This window comes from Garra rufa, chromosome 10 (genome assembly GCF_049309525.1).
Source record: "Garra rufa chromosome 10, GarRuf1.0, whole genome shotgun sequence".
Lineage (NCBI taxonomy): Eukaryota > Metazoa > Chordata > Actinopteri > Cypriniformes > Cyprinidae > Garra > Garra rufa.
This window is the reverse complement of record NC_133370.1, coordinates 14,938,673-14,965,874: the sequence shown is the minus strand read 5'-3', so window position 1 is coordinate 14,965,874 and position 27,202 is coordinate 14,938,673. Positions and strand designations below refer to the sequence as shown.

Here is a 27,202-nt window from a genome sequence, read left to right as displayed (position 1 = left end):
AAAGTAGAAATTGCTGAATAAAGTCTTTATTTTTGCTTTTTTTGTATGCAAAAAATCATAGATTCAGAAAATTAAGGTTGAACCACCGATCATTTCGCGAATTGAATGATTCGCAATCTGCGCTCCGAGTCCTGATCTAAAATGATGGTTCACGAATCATTATTCATATTGAGAATTTGGTGCAGGTTTACGAATCATTTGATTAATTTCGGGACTTCAGAGTGCATATTGTGAATCATTTGTTTCACTTTTTTTTCTTTTCTTTTTTTTGCTTGTAAGATCTCTGATCTTTAAAAATAAAAAAGCAGTGCTTGAAAAGTCCTTGAATTTCATTTTAACAGTATCTGTATGAACCCTGTGAACATGTCAGTTGCATTGCTGTCTATGCCGGGTCAGAAAGCTCTTGGATTTCATCAAAAATATCTTAATTTGTGTTTAGATTAACAACGTTCTTACGGGTTTGGAAAGACATGAGTGCGAGTAATTAATGACCATTTTTATTTTTGGGTAAACTATCCCTTTGATGGATCTCTTCTGTATCCAGGTGCCCTCTGTCTCTCTTCCTTCTTTCCGTCTCTCTCTTTTCTTTTTTTTTTCTTTTTTTTTCCAATCTGTCTCTCTGTGCTCCCCACTCTCTTTATTCTCAATTAGTCTCTTTTTATTTAAATCCACCCATTCTCCATCCTGGCTTCCACGTGTCTCTTCCATCTCTCGTTCTCCATCTCTGAATCATTCTTCTGAGTGTGACAGACAGGTCTTAGTCACAGTAGAGGCTAGCAGCAAAGCGAGGCTGTTATCCAGCTCTGCAGTGCCAGACCTGCAGCCTAGCCTGCCTGTCCTACATTTAAATGAGCTATATCTCTCTTACACTCGCTCACTCTTTCTCTCTCTCTCTCTCTCTCAGTCCCTTTGGACTCTCGTATTGCTCCTCTAAACATACATGCGGTGCAGGTGATTTGTATGTAGATCGTGTGTAGCACCTTAGCAGCGTTAAAAAAATATTTCAGATGGAGAAATTCTCCACTCTCTGCATGCCTCACATTTCTGTGTGATACTTCCAGTTCTTCCCCTCTACGCTGACCTTCAAAGACAGACACCCACAGAGAATTAGTCACACAGACTTTCAGCACATGACAGATAAGGTGTGTGTGTGATCGCATGAGCCTGGTTAACTCTTTCTTCTCTTTCCCTCAGATCTTCCCGCATCTCCTTCCTCCATTGCAGAGGAGGCCAAATCCCACCACGCGGGCGAAGCGAACGAGCGCCGCCAACCTCCTCCGTCAGTCGCCATGGAGACTAGCCTGGGCGGCAAGCAGCACGCCCCCATTCCCACGGAGGGCAAAGACAGCGGAGCGGAGGACGACAAGGACAGGATCATGCTGGAGATCGTGCAGATGTACCGGCGGCAGCAAGAAAAGCTGAATTCCACCCTTAAGAAACAGCTGCAGCTGGAGATGGTGAGACAGTCAGATTAGACAAATCAGCCCTTCCTGAGTCACACAGGCTCTGTTCCAAACCCTAATGAGCTGCCCGACTGTCTGCTGTCTGCATTGGCTTATAAGGAAGCATCGTAATTCATATAACCTACTAACCTATTGGCTTTGTACACCATGAACGCCACGTATACCATGCTCACAACTGGTTATAATAGGGACTGATGTTAGCATATGCTAACTAATGGCACATTACAGGGAATTTTAACCTGAAATGTGATGATTCTCTTGCGACAGACCCCCTTCCTAAAATTTTAAGTCAGCAGTGTCTTTTTTCTTTTTTTTGTAAAGACCCTGGACAACAAAACCAGTCATAAGGGTAATTTTTTTGAAATTGAGATTTATACATCATCTGAAAGCTGAATAAATAGGCTTTCCACTGATATATGGTTTATGATAGGACAATATTTGGCTGAGATACAACTATGAAAATCTGGAATCTGAGGGTGCAAAAAAGTCTTAAAATTGAGAAAATCGCCTTTAAAGTTATTGCTAATCAAAAATTAAGTTTTGATATATCTGCAGTAGGAAATTTACAAAATTTCTTCATGGAACATTATCTTTACTTAATATCCTAATGATTTTTGGCATAAAATAAAAAGCGATAATTTTGACCCATGTAATGTATTGTTGACTATTGCTACAAATATACCCATGCAACTTAAAGCAACACTAAAGAGGTTTTTTTTTACCTTAAAATAATGTATCCGAACTCGTGTCAGTGGTTCATCAACTCATAACAGGGTGAAACGGCACTTTCACATTCGCTTTGCGACCCTCTATCGGCCATAACAGCACTATGGAAGTTTGGGTTTCCGGGTAGCGGTTTTGTAGTTCAAATGAAACTACAAATGCGACTTGCTTTACGGAAGAAAAAAAATAGCAAACAATGTCATTATTATGTTTTATTTCGTTTTCATACTTTCATAAAGTCATGCAACATACTCTACCTTGTCACTGGACATCGTCATTTCCAAAGCCGGTCCTGGATAGCCTCCAAACAAATAATGTGCATGTGACGCAATAGTAGGCTAAATTATTTACCACAGCGGTAATGGACAATTCCGCTTCCAACCTGTAGAGGGAGAAATTCTTTAGTGTTGCTTTAAGACTGGTTTTGTGATCCAATCTCACAAATATGCACATAATTATGCAATAGTGCATATTTATAATCAGCATTTCCTTTTTGGATGAAAATTATCATTGTTTTTCGTATTGCATCTGGCATTGCCTCATCCGTGAAATGATACATGCGATTCTGCCCAAGATTTTGGCCTAAACAGCTATCTTAAAACGCAGCGTGATTTCTTCCTTCTGCTCAGAGCAGCCTTCATGTTGGGTGCACGCCTATGAAGTCTAAATAGGCAGCTCACTAGAGATTGGAACGGAGCCAGGGAGATGGAATAGTTGTGTATCTGAGCAGCTCTTTTGTAGTCCTGTGAAAAGAGAGAGACCTTGTTATAGCGAGAGTAAAGGTGAAGGCCAGAGCAGAATGGAGTGCGTTCTAGTTGAGTTTAATCACCCCCGACTCGTCCACTACAAACCCTCAACCTTTGCCATACATTGTTTGACGCATGTCTCGATGTGCGTGTGTGTGTAGGAGCTGGAGGCAGTGCGCGGGGGCGAGGCAGCCAGGCTGAGGGAGTTGTCTGCGGAGCAGCTGGAGCTGCAGAACGAGCTGGAGGCTGTGCACACTGAGCATGCTCAGAGACTGGGGGAGGTGCGGCAGGAGCAGAGACAGCTGGAACACCGACTCGAGCAGCTCAGACAGCAGAGCTGCGCCTGCCAACCCAAAGAGCAGGAGGCACAGTACAACGCGCAGGTACATGCAGCAGAGCTTATCTGAGCGTGCCCGAATGACTGTGTGATGCAATGATAAACTATACCCAGTGTGAATTATTCCTGTACCCAATGCAATATGCTGCATGTATCAGCGCAGCTCATCTGTGTGTGGGAGTGATTCAGTAACGGGAAGACAGATACGCACGCACACACTGAGATGGAGAGACTGTGCCTGACTGATTTGCACACTGGGTCTGATTTCTGCATTTCAACTATAAATTAGGGCAGCGGTGCTACAACTTTTTTTTCGTTAACACTTTATAATAAGGTTCATTAGTTAACTACATTAGTTAACATGAACTGAGAATGAACAATATATCAAATGACAAAGATAAAAATATTAATTTAAATTACATTTGCATATTTTTTACTATTCATGATTTTTATCACATTTTGAAAACCATTGATTTTGTGTATTTGTGTCTTTAATGTAGTTAAATACAAGAGTAAATAGAATAGAGGAGTCTAGAAAAGTCTAAAACTTTTAGAAATCATTTTCAGTAATAGAAATAAAGCTGAAATGAAATTCAATATAAATATTACATGAAAAAGTTACACTTAAAATGAAACAAATTAGTAATGCCTTGAAATAAAAATTGTTATATGGAATAAATAAAACAATTAATAAATAAAACAATAATAAATAAATATATCAAGTTACTCAAATAAAAATAATAATTTAAATAATATTTGCATGTTGTAATATTTTTACGATTTATTTCAAGATTTATTAAAGAGTTTTAAGATTTGTTAAAGAGTATTACATTTTTAAAAAACAATTGATTTTGTGATGTCTGCTTAATTTAGCTAAATATAGGAGTAAATGGAAAAGTCTAAAACTGTTAGAAATAATTTTCAGCTGAAATAAAATCAAATATAAATATTACATGGAAAAAGTTACACTTAAAATTGTAACAAAATTTTTAATGTTGCCTTGAAATAAAAATAAAGTTATATGGAATAGAACAAAAAAAAAAATCAAATTACTAAAATTAAAATAAAAAAATAATTTAAATAACATTTGCATGTTGTAATATTTTTATTATTATTTATTTAAAGATTTTTTTGAAGATTATCACATTTTGAAAACCATTGATTTTGTGTGCCTTTAATGTTGCTAAATATAAGAGTAAATGAGATATAAGACTCCATAATAAATAAATAAAATTAAATATAAATATTACATGAAAAAATGCACTTAAAAAATAAAAATAAATAAGTAATGTTGCCTTGAAATAAAATAAAGTTATAAGGAATAAATAAGACAATAAATAAATTAAATAAATTTAAATAAATATAATAATAAATGAATTAAAAAAATATTTATGAATACAATTTCATAATAGTATATAAATAATACTAAAATAACACTGTTTTAGATATCAAATCACCGAAAACAGTTCACAAAGTCAGATGTAAATTCATTAGTTTTTTTTGTTTTCTTTCTTGCATACTAGTTTTTTTTTTCTTGCGTGCTTTCTTTAGCTTCTAAGCTCATTGTTCAGTTCAGAGGGTGAGTTAAAATAAATTGTGATTGTGAGTCTTTTTGACTAAGTAAGGCTTAGGTAGACCTCATTTTCTGTTTCCGCTCGGCCTCTTTAAAAATACACCTTTGCCCATGAGTATGGATAGACGTTCACCATGTGCACAGTATCCAGTGAACCGTTCTTTCCAAGTGCTGAGATTACTCACACATGCTCTGTTATCTGCACGGACACGATTCTTCTCTTAAAATGGCGCTGTAGATTTGCTCTACCGTGCAGAAATCACTCAATTCATATTTGAGTTGTATAGAATATTTTTTGTGCATTCCTATACTGAACCTCTTTCTTTCTCTTCGCAGCTGTGCGATCTTCGCTGCCGTCTGGAGCGAGCCGAGGCGGAGCGGCAGGAACTGCAGGATGAGCTCTGCAGAGAACGGGAGGCCAGAGAGAAGCTAGAGCTCATGATCTCGCAGCTTCAGCAGCAGATGGTCCAGTCTGGCACCAAGGGGAGCCGCAGCAGTAGCCCTGCCCAGCCCCCGACCCCCTCTGCAAGCCCCCAATCCCAGCATTCCCTTTCCTCACCGGCCCCCGAGGTAACCTCCAGATAAACTCCTCCTCGCTCACCTCCCCCCCACACTTCCATGCCTGTAGCCCAGGAACACGCTCGCCCACTCCCTGCAGAGTCACAGACAAACACAAGACAACCTCTGCAGAAAAAGAGCAGCTCTCCCATTCCCTTTGTGTCGCACCACCACAAAAAAAAGAGACTGTGTTTAATTTAAAAAGACTTTTCGACCAGTCGTTAAGCATTTTTTTTGGATGTACATGTTTGTTTTAATTTATAGTCGCGCTGATTGGACAGCAGAGCTATATCCTTGTAGGACTTCTTGCCTCCTGCGGCGTTGGAAAAAGCGCTCGAGTGCTTTTCCGGTGGATACAGGAAACTGACACTCACTAAAATGTGACACAGCCCCGGGATGCCAAACGGCAAGACGCCAGTGCCCTCCAGCAGCGAGGAAACCGTGGATGTTTACTTTATATTTTAATTTTGTATCAAAAAAATGGGAGAGAGTTTTTGTCAATATCACAAAGAATATCAGTAAAATATTATTCTATAGCATCTTCAAGTCATTATATTTAATTCAAGCCATTCCGAAGCATAGGGTTTAAGATCATAATCCTACCCTCTTCCTCCATTTTATTCTTTCCCTGCCTGCTGTTTGTCTTTTCAGTCTGGTGTTGATTATATGTTTCCTGTCTGCACTGCTGACCCTTTGCAGGCTGGTATATGACAAACAGCTCCATGATGCAGTAAACAAAGACTCACATTCGCCCCCTGCTGGAGAACACTATGAAACTCAGCCCAGGTTTAAAGGGATAGTTTACCCACAAATGAAAATTCCATCTTTAATTGCTCGTTCCAAACTTGTAAGACCTTTGTTCATCTTCAGAACACAAATTAAGATATTTAATGAAATCTGAGAGCTTTCTGACCCTCTATAGACAGCAAGGGTCCTACAACATACCAAGAACATCGACAAAATAGTCAGTGTGACATCAGTGGTTCAACCTGAATTTTATGAAGCTATGAAAATACTTTTTGTGTGCAAAAAAAACCTAATATGACATTTTTATAATAAAATAACCACCTACGTAGTGCGTCTATGGAGAGTCAGAAAGCTCTCGGGTTTCATAAAATATCTCAATTTGTGTTCTGAAGATGAACGAAGGTCTTACGGGTTTGGAACAACATGAGGGTGATTACTTAATGACAGAATTTTCATTTTTGGCTAAACTATCCCTTTAACTACAGGCAACATAAAAAAGGTTCCTGTAGCACCAAAAAGACCTTTGTGGTTGTACCTGCTCATAAATGACTAAATCAACATCCTAGTTTCAAACAAAGCACACAGCAGACCTTACATTTGTCACTTTCTTAGCAAATCCCGCGAGGATCCATTAGTAGTGCAATTAAAGGTAAACCTAAGCATTGAAGTGTATCACAATTTGTTCTATAGTTTTTGAATGCTGGATTCCAGGTTAAATGATTTGGCTGTCGCAATGCCCCCCTTATTCATTCCTCTGTGTCATTATTTTGGATGACTGAACAAACAGGTCTGACAGAGAGAAGAAAAACAGACAGGGGGCCAAGGGAGGGACGTAAAGGAATTAATGCTGTCACGTTAGCTCCCAGTCACTGAGGGTTGAAGAGGCACGCTTTGTCTCCGCAGAATGGGGCAGCTGCCTCTGATGCCCACTCGTACATCCACTGTTAGATGGATGAAGAAAGATGGACGCAGGAAGTAAAGCGTTTTTGCCACTAGAGCCGTTTTTTTCATACGTCACATAGACATAGAACATTCCACTGTGCACAACTCAAAGTCAGCCAAGCCACAGCAGTTTTCTTAACCTGATAATGTGTACAGTGCAAAAAAACCCTCTTAGATGCAAAAGAGGAAAGCTCAAAGAAACACCCTGACTTATGTGAATACATCCAGCTATGAAGAATCGAAAAGCGAAACTATATTGTAAATGAGTGCTTTTTCTTGAAATTATTCAGAAATTATTTAATGTATTAACTAATAAAGATTTATATACACTTTGTACATACGGTAGTCATTAATATATTAACTAAAATCTTATAAATAATCTTTCAAGGTTTATGATCACATTTGCGAAAGTGGGCATAGCCCACAATCTTGTTTTTGGGGGGTTTTATCCTAATTTTCTTCTTTTTTTTTTTTGCCTGAAGAGTGGTTGATAAAGTATGTGAGGTGGTGTAGGGATGCATGATGTTCACAACCCCTGTCAGTGGGTCATTTCGTCCATTTCATTGGAGCCCACTGAGATTGTTATTTTAGTGGTGTTCAGCTATTCCTTATCCCCTTTATATATATATATATATATATATATATATATATATATATACACACACACACACACACACACACACACACACACACACACACACACACACACACACACACACACACACACACATATGAATATATTTAAAAAATTAAGAATTTCAAATTCTTAGAAGGGAGTGAAATAATGCATGTATTGTTAGCTACTATATTGTCATGCTAAAACACAGATTCAATGCGAAAATACAGAAATGATTTCTCTCACACATACAAGCTTTTCCTCCATATTGTCTGAGAAGAGTCTTTATGTAAACAGGCACAAAATGTGCTCAAGAGCCTAATATAGATGCTAGAAACTTTTGATATGAGAGACTGTGTGTGTCAGTGACAAATGAGACATGTTTTTTTTTTTATATATATACATATATATATATAAAAACATATAGCTCTGATTTCATGTGTAGTTCTTTTGAGAGATTGTAGCATTTGTTTTGGCACTGTAATGCAACAGTGTCGACTACAATTTCTGTACAATCAGTATTAGGTTTTCTTTTGTTTTCACCACAGTTACCTCTGTAGCAGCCAGTTTCAATGCTGTTTTTGATAGTTTTGGGTATTAAAATGTATTTCTGAAGCTTTCTAGAGTATACCTTTTCATTTGTAACGATGTAAATTGCATTTTGTACACAGGGGGGCGCTGTATATCTTCTATGTAGGATGCCGTGTTAAATTGAATTCTGGGCATAGGAATACAGCACTCTTTAGAAACAACAAACCTGTTTTTGGCTTTTGCAGTGTTAAGAAAATGAATACGGATGATGTTGTATATATTCCAGAGGTGTGAATATGTTGAATATCTTATATGTATAGGCCTGGTATAATATAATTAGCAAAGTTGTACCTTAAAGCTAGAGTTTTTCAGCAAAGCTACCATGTATTTTGCATTATAGAGGAAATATCCCATTTTACGGGGGATGATGAATACTGTGGCTCCCTTGAGCTGATTAATGACAAAAGAGAAATAAAAAAAAAGTACAATTATGTAAACAAAACATTTTTTATAAAGTTAAAAATACACGTATAATACAAATAACTACCTGCCAGCACAGCATGTGTCCCTATGATCTTGATCACACCTTTTCTAATGTGTAACTGAGACATTACTACTAAAAAAAGAAAAATTAAAAAATTAAAAATCAGATGTGACGCTTTTTCCTTTTTCTTTGAGAACACACTCAACACTGTAATAGAAACGATATCATTGTTTACGACTTTTGTAAACGGCAAAGATATTTTGAGTTGCAATTCTGAGATGCAGTGTTTGTGTGTACCATTGCATAATCTGTTGCCAATCCTACAGTGTGATGAGAGGTTTTTTGCTCTTGCATGAAAATTGAGACGTTGCTCTCCTACCTCATGTTGTGATAAGATGTTTTCTAAAGCAGATGACACATCTCGAACTGTTTATCATGATTGATATTTACGAGTTAAATACATGTACATGCTTTTAGCTAATACCTCAGTTGTATCTAGTGTTTTATTGTTTATTTCCCCTATTTCAGACATTGTAAATATATCTTGTATAGACAATGAACTTGGATTCAATTCAAGTAAAGTTCTGTAGTGTCAAACCGCCTGTGTCGTTGTACTTTTTTTTTTTTTGCATTTCATGCACATTTGCTTTAGTAGATTTAGCACTCAAGCTATTTAACAGAAAACATCCAGATGAAGAATAACTAAAATTATTCATTTTACTTAAAAGGACAGTTCACACACATTCTTGCATTGTTTTACTCACCCTAATATTGTTCCTGTGTGTCTTTCTATATAATATTTGATACATTTAACATGTACTACATTAATTTCTAAGGCCTCTAAATTATCAACATGATTAATTTTGCTGAGAAACTTGTACACAATCTTCTTTTATACTGTTAATAATATTTCAAGACAAACACTTACTGAATTAAAGCAACTAGGTTTACTTAATTATCCGTTTTATTTTCAAGGGAACCCTGGGTATTATGACATGTATGGCTTAATATAATGTAAATGATGTTTTCTACTGAAATATGTAGTAGAAAACCCATTAAAGATTTGTTATTTTAAAAATCCACATGGTTTGATACATATTTTGAACTATGGGGGGCGCCATTATGACGTGAAATGGTTGCACATGGAGAGTTACTGGCACTAACTTTTCCTATTTTTACTGCAACACAAATCAGAAAATAAAATACAGATATATAGACTTAAACCAAATGCCATACTATCGATTTTTCCCCACAGGGAGTCTAAACACCTCGTATACTGAGTGAAATCTGCGCTGAGAAACTCCTTCAGGGGCATCATCATAAGTGTCTGCATACCAGAATGGCATCTAGCGTCTCTTGTCTCTGTTGTTTGTAAGCTCTTTCAGTATGTGGTCCACTAGAAGCCTTAAAGGCATCAGAACTAAAGTGGAGAGAACAAAGACGCGGGTCTTTCGGAAGTTTTGTTAGCCCACAGGCATCTTCCCATTCTTTTCTCCTCTTTTTATCGCTAGGAAAAGCAGTGAAGACTTACATTGTTTCTCTTGTTGCTCTTCGACTGAAAATTACAGCCAAAAGCCGCACAATGTGTCATTGTATCAGTATTTTATTTTCCTAGTTGTTGCGGTAAAAATAGCAGGCAGTACATAGCTCACAGATTGCAACCATTTCACGTCATCGAAATGATGGTGCCCCCATAGTCCAAAATATGTAAAAACGATATATATGTATATAAGAGACATCATTAGCCTATTAACACAACTTTTATTTTAAAGGGAACCCCAGGAATTAAAAGAGGAAACAAAGTCACCTACATCTTGGATGCCCTGGGGGTAAGCAGATAAACATCAAATTTTCATTTTTGGGTGAACTATCCCTTTAATACGTGGGGTTCCCTTTAAAATAAGACTTGTGTTAATAGGTATGTTTCAAATATGATACAACATGCTTTTTGAGGAATTTTGATTTGTACAAATATCAAAATATAAGCTTACTGAGACGTATCATTGGCGGATATCGGTTGACGACTAATATTTACTAGTTCCTGATTTACATTGCAAGCTGTCAGATGTAATTTCACTTTTTTGTTGTGTAAGCTGCACCAAAGTGCATATTTTGGCTTAGTTTAGGAATTTTTTAGTTTGTGTTCCTCCATGAATCACCTTCATATTCTCATATAAGCATTTTTTAATATATGTTCTTTTACAGTTTGTCTAAAGGTTCAACAAACTCTTTATTAAATAAAACATTTTAAAACTCCATTAAACATTTATTTGCCTGACTTTCATATCTTAAAGGGTTCGTTCTTAATTTCGGTTCTGCAGAAGAAAGTCTCACAAGTTTCAAACGACATAGTGTAAATATTGACAGATTTTTGTTTTTTGGATGATATGTCTTGAATGCTGTCTTATGTAAATATTCCTAAACTGCAGTAGTATCGGGGAGTGAATAACCGGTTAGACTGCTAGTTCAGATCCTATATACTTCCTTGCTTCTGTATCTTCCTTGTAATGTTCATGGCTTCAGTTTATTTGCATATAAACGGAAAAACACTTGTAATTGTGAGCTCTACGTTTGAATCATAACACCTGTATTCTGGTAAAAGGTTTTGATCCTATGTTCATCGTTCTAATAGTAAAGAGACGGATCAGTTGTGCAAAAAAGTATTTGTAATTTTTCTTTTTTAAATGCAAACCAGAAATCAAACAAAAAACGCCTTCTCCACAGTAAACATGTCAGATATTAAGTTTTTTAACTTCAGTGCGGTCGCCGGATTGTTGTCCATAATTCCACTCGTCAGCTCCACATGTAAAACAAAAGTACCAGGAGCAAAAACCATCTGTAATGCTGACGCTTTTCTTGGAATTCGATGTAAAAGAGCGGCCGCACAAAACCAAAGCGACGGAGAAGCTGTTGAGGAAACACAACCAGACGACGTTCATCTGCAGGTGCGCTTGCATCTCTATAAGCAGCAGCGGCGAGATTATCATCAGAACGACAAACGAGACCCATGTGCTGAGGAACGTGTGCATAGTTTGCCTTAAACAAACTAAGCAGCTTTGTTGGGCGGAATGCAGAAACACCTGCACCCTCCAATTTTCAAACGGAGCGTAGGAGTAAAGAACGACGCAGGTGACCGTCAGAAGCAACGCGACAAGAACCTGCGAAGCCTGAGGGCTGCTAAACATCTCGCACTGGTGTTCCTCATCATCTCCTAATGACAAAACAACACCAGGTTTCCAGAAAACGTACAAAGCTGATAGAATCCAAAGGAGACACACTCCAGCAATGTAAGTCAGCTTTTGTTTCCAGGATGTGTGAGTTGAGCTTGATGATAGCGTCCAGAAGTTATCTAATCCTACAAGGAGGAAGACTGGCCAGTGGAGCACAGCATAGATAAAACAGGTCATCTGAGCCAGCAGGCATATGTGATACCTGGTGAAGTGCCAGCCTGAGATGTTGAAGTCTTCCAGATAGAAAATAGCTGTGAGGAATAAACTCAAGAGGCTGTCAATCAGTGCCAAGGAAATGCAGAAGAATCCTGAAAAGCTCTTGATGATGTAGTGCCGCTGCACCGCAACCACCAGCCAGTTCAGCAAACTCTTGAGCCACAGAACCAGCAGAAGCGAGGGGATTGATGTCTCCATGGTACGGCATAGTCCAAGCCAGAAATCACAACAATCAAAAGACCAGTATTTCTTGTAACCAGCCAACAGTTCCTCATTGAAACAGTTCACATCAGCTGTCTGTCAGTAGACACACCCTACTGAGGTGAAGGCCAGCCCTGCACATTTATTGAATAGCCTACTTTCACTGGAAGGTCTTTATTATTAGTCAAGCACGTATGTGCATTATTTAAATGTAGACTTTTCTTTTGCAAATACATAGGTGCTAATGGTGACTCAAAAACACTACTCATTCAGCAACTTGCATATTAAAATATTAATAGAAACTGAAAATAAACACTAACATGACTAGAGTAACATGATTACCAACAGCGCAGTACTTGTCAGTACCTGCCTTTTCATTCATCAACTGCTGCCAATAAAAACAAAGTGTATTGATATAAAAAAACACATCAGTTTTTATTGGAAAACCACGTCATTTAATTTGGATACTTTTCAAATGTCCAAACCCAGAATTTAAACTTTAACTGCTTTTATACATTTACAACTATGATGATCTAAAAAATGAATCAAAGAATTAACTTAATTAACTTAAAATCTATATTTGTTGGACCATTTGCATGACAACAAACAATATTGCCCCAAATACAGTTTTTAGTCAGTCATTTTATGGCTCTAATGCTCAAGATTTTCAAGAAAAACATGCCAAAACTTCTAGTGTTGGGGAGTAACTAATTACATGTAACGTGAGTTATGTAATTTAATTACAAAATAAATGTAACTGTAATCCAATGCAGTTGCTGAGAGAAATAAATTACAATTACAGTTGAAGCCAAAAGTTTACATACAACTTGCAGAATCTGCAAAATGTTAATTATTTTAGTAAAATAAGAGGCTATTACAAAATGCATGTTATTTTTTTTATTTAATACTGATCTGAATAAGATATTTCACTTGAAAAAGTCCACACAAGAAAATAATAGTCCCTTTTTGTCCTGAACAGTTAAAGTGCCCACCGTTCCTCAGAAAAATCCTTAAGGTCCCACAAATTCTTTGGTTTTTCAGCATTGTTGTGTATTTGAACCCTTTCCAACAATGACTGTATGATTTTGAAGATCCATCTTTTCACACTGAAGACAACTGAGGGACTCATACGCATTAAGAGCCGGAGGATAAAAACTTTTAAATTTGAAGATCAGGGTAAATTTAACTTATTTTGTCATCTGGGGAACATTTAAGTATCTTCTCTAGCTTCTGAAAGGCAGCACTACATGGAAATATGATATTTAGGCAAAATAGGAAATGCATAATTTTTCCTTTTGGAGCATCCTTCTGTAATAGTTGCATATGAGTCCCTAAGTGTGAAAAGATGGATCATATAGTCATTGTTGGAAAGGGTTCAAATGCACAAAAATGCTAAATAACCAAAGAATTTGTGGGACCTGAAGAATTTTTCTGAAGAACAGCGGGCAGTTTAACTGTTTAAGACAAACAAGGGACTCATGAACAACATCACTAAACAAAAAAACAAAACAAAACAAAAAAACAGCTGTGGATCATTCAGGTAACTCATTATTAAGAATCAAGCGTATGTAAACTTTTAAACAGGGTAATTTTTTTAATAAATTAAGTGATTGTTATGCCAGTGTTTCATGTCATAGCTTTGATTTCAAAAACAGTATCACAGCTATTAAACTATGTATTTAACCTCAGAATGATCTCAAAGTAAAACAAGGCGCTAAAGCCTGACTTGGTGGTGGCTGTGCTTTAAAATGAATTATTATGATCTTAATTCAAGGGACGAAGGATATTGAAAGTCTGACATAATCAGTGTTAAGTACTACGGTAAGGTTAACCCTGCGTACTCTAAATGTTTGAAAATGATTAACAATTCTTGGCTGATTGCTCAGTGCTTAAAAAAGCAGCTGACTACAAAGACACTGGACATGATTACAGGGTGCAGCAGTCTAGTTATGCTCCTTTCCTTATTAATGGCTCTGTTCCCATCATTAAACTTTCATCCTGCAAGGTGTTGGGTTGGCCATTGATTCCTAGACAGAGAAGGTCACTATTTGACCTACCGGAGGTGGTTTAAAGTGAATGGGTAATAAACCTTTCACCATGCATAACTCAAAACAGGGTTTTGCCTCAATTCCATTTCTTTGAATTTAACTGCAAAAACTCAAACTTTTCCATGATGGTCATGCGAACATACCTTTGTATTCTGACTGTTTTTGTAAATGACAACAACAACGACAAAAAAAAATCACATTTTTACTTTTTATAAACTGGTTAAATAAAGCAGAGCACTAGCTTCTTTCTAAAATACAATGTTTGTAATTTTAGATGTGTCGGCAGGCATGAGTAAAAAAAAATCACATATCAACATATCATAGGGAAGTAACGAGAATAATAAAACAAACCAGTGTGTTTATAATTAAGATAATGCATTTATAAAATATAGTAAGACACACCTATTTGCAATATCAAGCAGCAGAACTAGCTGTCTTGTACAGCTAAAATTAACTGCCGTGGTTCAACTGGAAGCCAGGCACATAACATTTACAAATGGCCGCGCCCAATCTTACGTGAAAAAAATTAGTTTAATATAGCAGCTGTTGATGCACTGGCTTTATGCAGCTGCTATTGATATTAAACCCTGATGAAAGAATAAATCATAACAACAGCTGGCAAACCACACCTGTTTATACCCTGCTTATTCATGCTGGAAAAGTATTGTCTGTTTTTATGTAATGGTCCCAGTTGCACACCTGTGTAAATTCAGTTCATCACGTGACAGAAAATTTAAGAAAGAAAAATGAATGTCTCTTATTGAATTTCTGTTTACTTAAGAAACCTTGTAGTGTAGTTCACAATATGGGAATCACAACCATAGGTATGTGTTGTGTACCTAAAATATTAAGCTATCAGTTGATTTTAAAATCTACTCCTGATTGATTCCTTGATTATTAGGAGTTCAAAACACTGAAACCCTATTGTAATTTCTAGAATAGCCAAGGATCAGCAATCTCTACGTAAAAACTGGTCGGGCAGACCAAACCGTAATTCGTAGAGACTTGAAACTTGGAGGAATGGTACATACACCGTCTACAACGTCACCAAGGCTCGCCCCAATCGGCCTGGCGATTGGGGTACAACGATCAAAAGTATGAAATTGCTCAAAACTCCTGGCAAAATGTTCTGCCTTTTTTTAAACTACTTTTGTGAACTTATCCTTGTTTTTTTTTTTTTTTTTTGCCCAATAGGAACCAAACCAGTGCAGGAAGATTCCCTGGAGAGTGAATATCAATAATTGTCAAAACAAGTTGAAATTTAGACTCGCAAAGCAATGCCAAAATGTTCAAAAGGGGCAGGGCTGACTTTACTAATACGTTTATAACTTTTGAACGGAATGAGATATCTTTGCCTAACTCACAACGGGTCACTGAGTCACGAAGCTTGGCCACTTGGTGGCGCTATAAAAGAGAAAAACATAAAAACGGCTATAACTACGCAACCGTTTGTGCTGTCGACATGAAATCGATATGCACCGCTCAAAATGGCACTTGTGTATTTTAAAAAGCATGGCCGCCATAGGCAGATGAACTTTGAACACCAAAACATGGGTTACAGAGATCGATCGGAACGACACTCAGTGGGCTTGTTTGACTCATGACCCTAAAGGTCTGTGAGAAATTTGAAAGAAATTGGCCACTGGGGGCAAATTGGGCAATATCGCATTTTGTATAATGCACATATGCACGATCTAGGTCAATAATTATCAAATAATGTTGAAATTTACCTTTAAGGAAGCTACAGCCCTGCTGAAAAAAACAGCATATGCTGGTTAGGTATGTTTTGGTGCTTGGTTTTTGCTGGTTCATGCTGGTTCTTTGCTGGTTCATGCTGGTCCTTTGCTGGTTTATGCTGGTCCTTTGCTGGTTTATGCTGGTCCTTTGCTGGTTCATGCTGGTCATTTGCTGGTTCATGCTGGTTCTTTTGCTGGTTAATAAAAACCAGCATCCCAGCACCAAAACATACCTAACCAGCATATGCTGTTTTTCTTCAGCAGGGAGGGTCGTTTAGAAAAGGGGGCTGTCTAAATGCACCCGAAAGCCTATAAAGGCTTCGAAAAATCAAAACTTCACGAAACCAGGTGATTCTAAATAAGCATGCAAAGTTTTAGGGAGATCGGTCCACAGCTGGTGTTTTAACAGTCACAAACCTTAAAAAAGATTCTGTGGTAAATGACCTGGATTTGACAAAAAAATTTTTTATCAGTTATTTAGGTCGTTACAGGATTGATAAATAATACATAATGTCTTTTTTCATATGTGCTTAAAAGCCTTAAATCCATTGAATTCCTGTAATCGCTTTTTGCAGCTATAATATGATTTCAGTTCAGGATGTTCATGGGATTTTCAGCATATGGGAGACTCTTATTATGACTTCGAAGAGGTAATTTCATATATAGATAAAGAAATAACTATATAAATATTTTAAAACCACACACAAGGCAAACAAATAAAAAAGGAAATTATTACGAAGGCATACAAAAACACGGTGTATATATAGCGATAACATTTTATTTTTAACATTTGCTTTTCAGAGATTCTGCGCAGCAGCAGGGCTAGTGTCACAAGCGCCCTCGTGATGTCATTGTAGACATCCCATAATATCACTGAGCATAAGCCGTAAGACTGGTTCCATAGAAATAGTGTTGCTGTCAAGGTAACGCGGTCTAGTGTATTACATTTACATCTTCAGTGGTGAAAGACTGTAAAGTCCAAAAGGGAAGTTTGGCGATTTCCTGTGGTTTGGTAAGCGCTGGAAGTGTTTAGCTAGCTTCTTACTGCTAACTTAACGGAAGTTTTGGTCGATGAAAAGGTTCATACTGCTGTGTCTTCAATGTAATGTCTCGTGTCGCTTCATGTGTTTGCAAGATTGCAGCTCCTTGTCACCTTGTAACTCCAAAATCCTTGTTAGTAGCGTAATAGTTGCATTTGTATCAGTATAATTAAGTTAAAGTCAAACTGCCTTTGCTTATTGTGCAGCGTGTCATGTGTTTCACTGGTTGTTCCAGTTTAAGTATCGTTATAAATAAATACATAGGCGTTTGACAAATGATATGTTCATGGAATTGATCAACATCAAGGTTTTAGTTTACAGTTTAAATATAAGTAAATGACTATATTTAGTGTTTTTCTTCACCCTTTTTTATTTTAAATCACCTGGTTTGTGTTGAATTGTTTAGCAAAATGGCATATAATTTTTAAATATACAAATAATATTTAATAAAGTCTCTAAATATTCTATAAGAATTCTAAAGCTACTTATATAATAATAATAATGATCGTAATGATAATTACATAGAATAATACAATTCTGTTAAAAGTAGTTAAATTGAGTTTTGTACACTACCAGTCAAACGTTTTTGAACAGGAAGATTTTTTTTAAAGAAGTCTCTTTTGCTCACCAAGCCTGCATTTATTTGATCCAAAGTACAAAAACAAAAATATTTTTACTATTTAAAATAACTGTTATTAATTTGAATATATTTTAAGATGTAATTAATTCCTGTGATTTCAAAGCTGAATTTTTAGCATCATTACTGCATTCACGTGATCCTTCAGAAATCATTCTAATATTCTGATTTGCTGCTCAAAAAAACATTTATTATTATTGTAATGTTGAAAACAGCTGAGTATAATTTTTTCAGGGTTCTTTGATGAATAGAAAGTTCAGAAGAACAGCATTTATCTGAAATAGAAATCCTTTGTAACATTATGAATGTCTTTATCATTGCGTTTGATCAATTTAAAGCATCCTTGCTAAATAAAAGTATTAATTTCTATAATTTCGGACAAATACTGATATTTGTATCTTTCTATTTATTAAAGAATCCTGAAAAAATTTTCTTGAACAGCAAATCAGCATAATAGAATAATTTCTGAACGATCATGGGACACTAAAGACTGGAGTAATGATGCTGAAAATTTAGCTTTGATCACAGGAATAGGAATAGGAAAAGTACATTTTAAAATATATTCAAATAGGAAACAGTTATTTTAAATAGTAAAGATATTTAAAAAGCTTACAATTTTTTTTACTATCTGTTTATCAAATAAATGCAGGCTTGGTAAGCAGAAGAAACTGTTTTCAAAATATCTGGTATTGTGTATCTCAATGCAGGATATGTTAACTTCCCTAAAATATTTTGTCAGCTACTATATATATTTAAATGGAGTTTTGCATGTCTCAATGCAGAACAAGTTAACTTCTCTAAAGTATTACATGTCAGCTACTATATGTAAATGTATTAACACATGACACCAACTGAATATGTTTTTATCCTCTGTTTACATAAGCTGTTGTTTTGTAATGCGTCAAATGTCTATTTTGATAAATATAGTCACCATTAAGTGATGATCAGGACGAGGTCTTCTCAACTCATTCAGAAGGTTTATTTGATTATCTTATAATGATGTGCAATTTTTTTGTTCCACCTAAGATTCGAAGGCATGGAAGACGAGCCTCCCTCCAGAAAGACTGAGGAGGGTGGTTCATCTAAGCGGTCACAGAGGCCGCAGGACCGTCAGGGGAAACTTCCAAGGAGACGCAAAGAGGTGAAGAGGTCTCTTCGGAAGCCAGACTGTCCAGAACACCTGTCGGGGGGAAGCGTACATTGGTTGCCTGAGCAGCCCGGATCAGAACCCTCTGGATCAGTAGAGGACACAGCTGAGAGTTGCCCAAAAAGATGGGATAGATGCAGGTACAAAACACACAATTTGATTTGGGTTGAACCCTAAAGATAAAAATGTGCAGTTACTTAACGGCCTGTTCGTTGCAGACGAGGCCACTTTCTACATGGACCATATCCTGCTACTCATTTTGGACCCAAAGCTTGCGTTCTTCCCAACCCAACCTCAATCATGTAAGTAAGCGAAGTCAGGCTGACTTTAGGTAAGGGGCCAGGTCACATCCCTCTCTTGTTACTGTTTAAACTGTAAGTCAAGCAAAGTATTGGGCAAAATTTAGCGATAAGGCCTTGTGTGCTGAGTTCTGATTGGTTGAGGGTGCTTTGTTGCATGAAACTGGAGAGCATTGCAGTCAGGCACTGCTGTGGCTGTCACAAGAGTGGTCCTGCTGGAAGTTTCTTCTAAAAAGCACTATGCCTGTTTTACAGCCCCCAGGACAAACCAGGTGCAGAGGGTAATGCGGGATTTTATAGTTTGATATCTGATGTTGTGCTAAACATGTTTTTTTAGATGTTTTGATGCATGTTTTACTTCTGTACATTTCAAATCAAGAAAGATGTTTTTAAACGCTGCTGGACTTATTCCTTTGTACAATCGATAAGATGTGTGTATTAAAGACGTATTTAAATATTTAAATTTTGCTTAATTAAAAAAAACAAAGTTTGAATGTGTCAAACGACACATTTATTTTTTATTTTATTAATACTGAAAACGATCTAATTCTAGAACTACGAGAAACCAAAAGCAGAAGTCCACATTATAGTGCTTTCCAACATTTGACCATGACTGTAAGTTGCGTAACGAGTGTAGAAACAGGACAAAGTACATGCCATTTTGCTTTGTTCAGAGTGCAGTGCTGACACATATCATGTTTGCCTACTCTGTCGGCTTTCCCCGCAGGCACATTCAAGACCCGGCCAGCCAGCGGCTTACCTGGAGCAAACCGCCGCTCAACGTCCTGGTCATCAGAAAGATCAGAGATGAGACCCTTCTGGAGCCATTCAGGGAGCTTTGCAGGTTCCTCGTGGAGGTAAGTGACATAAAAACAACTTTAGTAGTTGATTTACAGACTAGGAAGTTACAGCCGCTACTGTTACCTTTTCAATTCATTCGCTCTTAGATTTGGAAACACAGATTATATCTAAATTATTTCCACCATCAGGAGAAACATCTGATGGTTTATGTGGAGAAGAAAGTTGTGGACGATGGCTCTCTCATGAGGGATGACTCATTTTCAGCCATTCGCAATCAGCTGTGCACATTCAGGGAAGGTACTGGAAGCTCACTGTGTTGAACTAGATAAGAGCGAATTATTGGCAGGTTCACCTGTAACATGATTTTGCATAACCCTGACACACCATTAACCCATAAAGGATTGGGCGCATTAGGAAAATGAATGATTCATCATTGTGTTCGCACAGGGTACGATGACATCTCGGACTGCATCGATCTGATTATTTGTTTGGGTGGAGATGGGACTCTTCTGTATGCGTCGTCTCTTTTCCAGGTATTCTCTCTTCTCATCTTAGCTGATTTGTTTGTTCACAAAAGTCTCCTACTAGGTCAGTTTCACCTGCTTTCCATTGGATGGACTCTGTGTGCATCATATAAGTTGAGAGAATTTGGATATGCAAAAGTGACTAGAGATTTATTTAAGAATGAAATGTGGTTTTGTCTTATTTGTTTAAGGGCAGCGTTCCCCCGGTCATGGCCTTCCATCTGGGCTCCTTAGGATTTCTTACACCGTTCAAGTTTGAGTCTTTTAGAACTGAGGTGGATAAAGTGTTTGAAGGTAGAGAGATTGAAAGTTTCTTATTTTCCATCTTTGAAATGATTGAATGTTTATGTTGTTTTAAGTGTTTATGTACGGCTCCTGTAGGTAATGCTGCCATCATCCTGCGCAGTCGTCTGAAGGTTAAGGTGGTGAAAGGCATGTTCCAGAGGAATGAGCAACTCATCACCGCTCAGGAGAATGGAATAGTGCCTCATAATCACATAAATAATGAGGCAGGCAAAATCACGCTACAGTTACAGGTAATGTAGCCCTCACAAAGTGTTTGCTGAACACTTAGAATGGGGAAATCAAAGATCAAAATACTGGGCCTGAGGCAAAGTCTCTTTGTTTGCCAACACGTTTTGGCACATAGGCCTAACCAATGTTACACAAACACAGTCAAAATTCAAACTTACAATCCACCAATAGGATGCTGGACTAAATGTGTGTATGTATAATTATGTATAAAATATTAATATTAATTCCTGTGAACAAAGCTGATTTGCTGTTCAAGAAACATTTTTTTATTATTACTATTATCAATATTTAAAACAGTTGAGTAGATTTTTTTTTTTCAGGATTCTTTGAGTAGAAAAATCCAAATATCAGCATTTATCTGAAACAAAAAGCTTTTCTATATTCTAGAAATGATAGAAATTAACACTTTTATTTAGCAAAGATGCTTTAATTTGACCAAAAGTGATTATAAAGACATTTATATTGTTACAAAACATTTCTATTTCAGATAAATGCTGCTCTTTCTATTCATCAGATAAACCTGAAAATCTACTCCGCTGTTTTCAACATAATAATAATAATAATAATAATAATTTTAGTTTTTTGAGCAGCAAATTAGAATTTCATAATGATTTCTGAAGGATCATGTGACTGGAGTATAGATACTAAAAATTCAGCTTTGAAATCACAGGGATAAATTACATTTTAAAATATATTAAAATAGAAAACAGTTATTTTAAATAGTACAAATGTTTTTTGTATATAAAAATATTTTAATTTGCTGTACTTTGGATCAAAGGCTTGGTGAACAGAAGAGACTTCTTTAAAAACATTAAAAATCTTACTGTTCAAAAACTTTTGACTGGTAGTGTATACATATTGTTTACAAAGAGTATAACATTTATTTGCGTAACTTATTTTAGAATTCAGCATCATATACATTATAGTTATAACTATAAATAATGTTAGGGTTGAGGAGATTTGAAGAAGACTAATGTAATTGATACAATTGTCTGCAAAGCAGATATCAGAATGTTGCACCAAAAAAATGCCTGAATGTCTGCCAAGTAAGGGCACTCTCAAAATATTATTTCAGGGAAAGAAATTCATCTATTTGTCCATCAAGACTGTTTAGAAACCTTTTCCATGGTAACAGACATAATTGGAGTTATTTGAAAATAACAGCTGTGATAGGTCTGGATGTCCAGTTGCCATAGCAATAACATAATGTCTGCGTTTTACGTCCGAGATATTTTAGACCAGAGTGGCATGTGATTTGTACAGACCCACCTCTGTTTGTTTGATGCTTTTATGTGTAATTAATTAATTCAGCTTCTGTGATATGGATATTATCTGTGTATAAAGGTGCTAAATGAGGTGGTGGTGGACAGAGGGCCTTCATCCTACCTATCTAACGTTGACCTTTACCTGGATGGACGGCTCATCACATCCGTACAGGGAGATGGTGAGCACAATCATACGCTTCAGCTTTGATAGATCCCTTTTTTATCTTGTTACAATTGTGCTCACAAACAAGCCACTAAAAGGGATAGTTCACCCAGAAATGAGAATTCTGTCATTAATCACTCACCCTCATGTTGTTCCAAACCCGTAAGACCTTCGTTTATCTTCAGAGCACAAATTAAGATTTTTTTTAAGAGCTTTCTGACCCTGCATAGACAGCAATGCACCTGACAATTTCAAGGCCCAGAAACGTAGTAAGGACATCATTAAAATAGTCCATGTGACCTCAGTGGTTCAACCGTAATTTTATGAAGCTACGGGAATACTTTTTCTGCACAAAGAAAAATTACAACTTTATTTAACAATTCAGTCTTCAAAACAATTTTACGAGAGCACCAGGACATATGTGTGTGGTGCTGCAGTGGAAGAGAAAAGTTGTTAAATTAAGTCATTAGGGACCAAGTGTTTGTTTCCTTCTTCTTCTTCTATGAAGTGAACATAGAAAAATGATGAAATTTGCCACACTTGTAGTGATGGTGATCAGTAGTGATCTGACCAACTCTATAGACCTTTTTCCTGAGTAAACGAAGAGCGCCGCCGCGTTACGAATTCTAAGGTCAGATTGGATGCTTTTCTGTTCCGGTCTCCATAAGAACCCATTCAAATAGTGTCCATCTGTTTTTAATGTAGGTAACATCAGCAGTTTTGTGTCATCTACACACACATTAAAGTGAGGCACTGACAAATGACGGTCATTGTGACATTGCATAGTAATGGCGCTATGGAACCATGTGCTATTTAAAAACATTTTAATAGGTTTAACTTTAGATTATCAACTCGGAATATATACTACTTTGACTAGAAACAATGGAGACCGGAAATGCAAAGCATTCTTTCGGTTAAGAGTCGGACTTACTTCCGCGTTTAGGAAAAACGTCTTATAGCGCCACCACCAGTTCAAAAATTCACTTTTCAAATGGTTATAGCTTTTAAATGATTTGTTCTAGTAAAATGAAACTGATTACTCTCCTCATGCTGATCACATTCAATAGCTTACATTAAGACTTTACCCATTACATTAGCAGACATTTTGAAAATACAGTATTCTGTTTTTTTTGCTACTCCTCTTTCTAAATTTGTCCAATTCTGACAAATCAGCTCAGGTGATCTTTGGGCCAAGCCACATAGAAATGCAAACAGAACAGAATTTTGATGTTCGTCTTTGTTCAAAAGTTATGATGTCTCAAACGTAATAAAGTTGGCAAAAATTTGGTTCAAATACTGTATCTTGTAACTTTGATCAAAATGAAACATGGCACACTTCACCAACACCATGATCTGTGGTGCCATGCCAAATTTTGCAACAGTGCTACCTATGGATCACAAGATACGAAACATCACTATTTCTGCTAATAACTTCAGATCTGTGGATGTCAATTTTGCCAGGATCTGACAAAGGTTAAATTAAGGTTGAGGTTGAACCAGCGATGTCACACGGACTGTTTTACTGATGTCCTTTCTAGCTTTCTGGGCCTTGAACGTGTCAGTTGTGTTGCTGTCCATGCAGGTCGATTTCATCAAAAATATCTTAATTTGTGTTCAGAAGATGAACAAAGGTCTTACAGGTTTGGAACGACATGAGGGTGAGTAATTAATGACAGAATTTACATTTTTGGGTGAACTATCCCTTTAGGGGATAAAAATTCACTTTGTAATAAATTGCATTTTAAAATATATTGAATACTGTATATTAAATAAATACAGTCATGTTGAGCATAAGAGATTTCAAAAGCATTAAAACCATCTTACTGACCACAGACTTTTTATTGGTAGTGTAGCTTTGATTAAATGCATGAGAAACATTTTAGACTCACTTCATTGTCGTAGCGCTTTTTTGTTTGTTTGTTGTTTCTTTAGCTCAAGCAGGTGCCCAATACATTATGGTCTTTTCATTTGCTTTGACAAGAGAGTCCAGCCGCCATGAAAATGAATGCAAATATGTGGCTTGTTTCTATGCAGGTGTAATAGTTTCCACTCCCACGGGCAGCACGGCCTATGCTGCCGCAGCGGGAGCCTCCATGATCCACCCTAATGTCCCTGCCATCATGGTCACCCCCATCTGCCCTCACTCCCTCTCTTTTAGACCCATCGTGGTGCCTGCAGGAGTGGAGCTCATGGTGAGTGTAATTTCAGTGACAAAACTGCATTCTCCAAATAAATAAATAACTTATTTATTTATTTCAAATGAGAACATTTATTTGCGTTATCTTACCACTAACCGTATTTACCTTGCAGATAACGCTGTCGCCTGACGCTCGCAACACAGCCTGGGTCTCGTTTGATGGCAGGAAGAGGCAGGAGATCCAGCATGGGGACAGGTGACACTCTTTTTACACAATCCTATAAGCAAACAGCTTTGACCTCTCCCATAATCCAGTGATACAACAACAGCTGTATTACAGTTATGGAAATGAGCGTCAACAATATCAGTAGGGATCAGCACTCAACCTTTCAGTTTGCCCTTTATTTCTCAAGCAGCATTCTCAACCGCACACTGTGCATCTTGTAATCATGAGTTTTGTTTTTTCCATTATAGCATTAAGATCACAACCTCCTGCTTTCCAGTCCCTTCTATCTGTTGTCATGATCTGGTGTACGACTGGTTTGACAGTCTGGCTCAGTGTCTGCACTGGAACGTCCGCAAGAAGCAAACACGCCTAACAGATGCCAGCGACTCTTCAGAAACCGAGAACTGAAACGTCACCACGAAACACACGCGCAACCGCTCACACTCTGTTGACTTTACATTCCAAAACATCTCAGATTTCCATCCTCACTCACTGAAAAGGGGGTTTGAGTTTTTACATTACATTTGCATATTTCTATGTTGATACATTTACAGATTTCATTATAGAGCGCAATAAATGTTCATGTGCTACCTGAGAAATAACACATTTAATGTTAGAGGTTAGCCTGAATTACTCAGTTTAAACTCAGAAGTGTCATTGCGTGACTGGTAGACATCATTATGCAGACGTTATGAATTAACTGAACTGATTCAATTTTTTATTATTATTTAAAATACCATTTATTAAGATTTATTATTTACAGAATCACTAACATTTAAACATGTACTGTAGAATATGTATTTATCCACTTCTAAATAGCTTAAAAAGCCTCCACCACTTGAATTGTTCACTATAGTAGGAAATGTGTTGTGGTTCATTCACTGAGCAGAAAACTTTCATTTCACATTTTTTTTAATGGTGTGTAACTAGCTGTTAGCTAAATTTACCACGAACTTTCCTCATCTACAAACACACAACTCTTGGCTTTCTGTGTGGTTTGTCACAATGGCAGTTCCTCATTTGTAATAAACTCAACATGTTGGCAGTCACTTTTGTGTGCTTGTCTAGATACCATAGTATGTTCAGCTACTAAGACTGAATGTGGTTTATCAGACTTTTTCCTGTAGCTCGCTCAAACTGTTGTTTGAATTCCAGTCAAACCAGCTTAATTAAATAACTTCAGTTTTTGTCAGGTTTGATGGCTGTCAAACCCAACTAGTTCTTGTGAAAGAACATTGTAGCCTCCCTGTGGCGGCGCAGGATGTTGCATTTTCAAAACCACATTTCTAAAGCCATCCTTATAGTTTAATATTTAATAGATTCTAAGCTGTTATCTATTCATTTACAGATGCACTGTGTGTTTTGTTTTCTCATAAAGTATTACTAACCCTACAAGGGCATATTATGTTATTGCATAAGAACTAGTATAGCTGAATGTATGTAAGCGGTTTATAGTTTGATGTAAATAAGAGATCCTATGACATGTGTTTGTCTCATTTATAATATTTCAATAAAACTTTTTTTTCTTGGATGTTGTCTTTTGTTTTAGTCATTTGAAATATATCCTTATGTATTTTAAAAGGGTTAGTTAAAACAAAAATGAAAATTATGTCATTAATTAGGCCTACTCACCCTCATGTTGTTCCAAACCCATAAAACCTTCGTTCATCGTTCATCGTTCTGAACTCAAAGGAAGATATTTTTGATTAAATCCCAGAGTTTTTTTTTTACCCTGCTTAGACAGCTTTCGAGGCTCAGAAAGCTAGTAAGGACATAGTTAAAACAGTGACATTGGTGGTTCAACCGTAATTTTACGAAGCTATGAGAATACTCTTTGTGTGCAAAGAAAAGAAAAATAAGGACATTATTCAACAATTTCTTCTCTTCCATGTGTTAATCGACGCGCGTTCACAAGAGTTCAACGACGCATGCGTGTGATGCTTCTGAGGCAGGAGCTGGTGTGAAGACATTGTTAAATAAAATCGTTATTTTTGTTTTCTTTGCGCACAAAAAGTATTTTCGTAGCGTCATAAAATTACGCTTGAACCACTGATGTAACATGGTCTATTTTATCGATGTCTTTACTACCTTTCTGAGCTTTGAATGTGTTTTTTACAATGCTGTCTATGCAGGGTCAGAAAGCTCTCGGCTTTCATCAGAAATATTGTAATTTGTGTTCTGAAGATGAACAAAGGTGGAAGGACATGAGGGTGAGTAGTTAATGACAAAATTTTCATTTTTAGTTGTCTGTAATTTGTAATGTTTGCAGAACAGTGGA

At 36.8% G+C, this 27,202-nt stretch overlaps 3 protein-coding genes across 5 annotated transcripts in view; 2 read left to right on the top strand and 1 right to left on the bottom strand.

The window, feature by feature from the left end:
• The window catches only part of skila (SKI-like proto-oncogene a), a 36,662-nt gene extending 27,345 nt beyond the window's left edge, over positions 1–9,317 (top strand). For both annotated transcript variants that reach the window (XM_073848800.1, XM_073848799.1), the window contains exons 6-8: positions 1,195–1,457; positions 3,094–3,315; positions 5,179–9,317. In XM_073848800.1, the coding sequence (XP_073704901.1) occupies positions 1,195–1,457; positions 3,094–3,315; positions 5,179–5,427 (734 nt within the window). In that variant the 3' untranslated portion in view covers positions 5,428–9,317. The remainder of the gene's footprint in view (positions 1–1,194; positions 1,458–3,093; positions 3,316–5,178) is intronic.
• Positions 9,318–11,294: 1,977 nt separating this feature from the next.
• On the bottom strand, positions 11,295–12,397 carry gpr160 (G protein-coupled receptor 160). The gene has a single exon (XM_073848064.1). The coding sequence runs from the start codon at positions 12,362–12,364 to the stop codon at positions 11,453–11,455; it is 912 nt and encodes a 303-aa protein (XP_073704165.1). The 5' UTR covers positions 12,365–12,397; the 3' UTR covers positions 11,295–11,452.
• A 4,626-nt stretch (positions 12,398–17,023) lies between these two features.
• On the top strand, positions 17,024–26,455 carry nadkb (NAD kinase b). 2 transcript variants are annotated; one of them, XM_073849655.1, is made up of 12 exons: positions 17,024–17,163; positions 18,855–19,115; positions 19,194–19,277; positions 20,002–20,131; positions 20,264–20,372; positions 20,523–20,608; positions 20,791–20,893; positions 20,981–21,135; positions 22,478–22,577; positions 24,596–24,753; positions 24,872–24,954; positions 25,173–26,455. In XM_073849655.1, exons 2-12 carry the CDS (start codon positions 18,865–18,867, stop codon positions 25,330–25,332), a joined length of 1,419 nt encoding a protein of 472 aa, XP_073705756.1. In that variant the 5' UTR covers positions 17,024–17,163; positions 18,855–18,864; the 3' UTR covers positions 25,333–26,455. The 2 variants fall into 2 exon arrangements, with proteins under 2 accessions (XP_073705756.1, XP_073705757.1); XM_073849656.1 differs by lacking the exons at positions 17,024–17,163; positions 18,855–19,115; positions 19,194–19,277 and adding an exon at positions 19,326–19,555.
• Positions 26,456–27,202: the final 747 nt, after the last annotated feature.

Bases quoted from the DNA above. Each gene is read 5' to 3' on its own strand.
- nadkb (XM_073849655.1), top strand. From the start codon at position 18,865: ATGGAAGACGAGCCTCCCTCCAGAAAGACTGAGGAGGGTGGTTCATCT. The intron at 19,116-19,193 runs GTACAAAACACA...TGTTCGTTGCAG, and splicing joins AAAAGATGGGATAGATGCAG to ACGAGGCCACTTTCTACATG. The intron at 19,278-20,001 runs GTAAGTAAGCGA...CTTTCCCCGCAG, and splicing joins CCCAACCCAACCTCAATCAT to GCACATTCAAGACCCGGCCA.
- gpr160 (XM_073848064.1), bottom strand. From the start codon at position 12,364: ATGGAGACATCAATCCCCTCGCTTCTGCTGGTTCTGTGGCTCAAGAGT.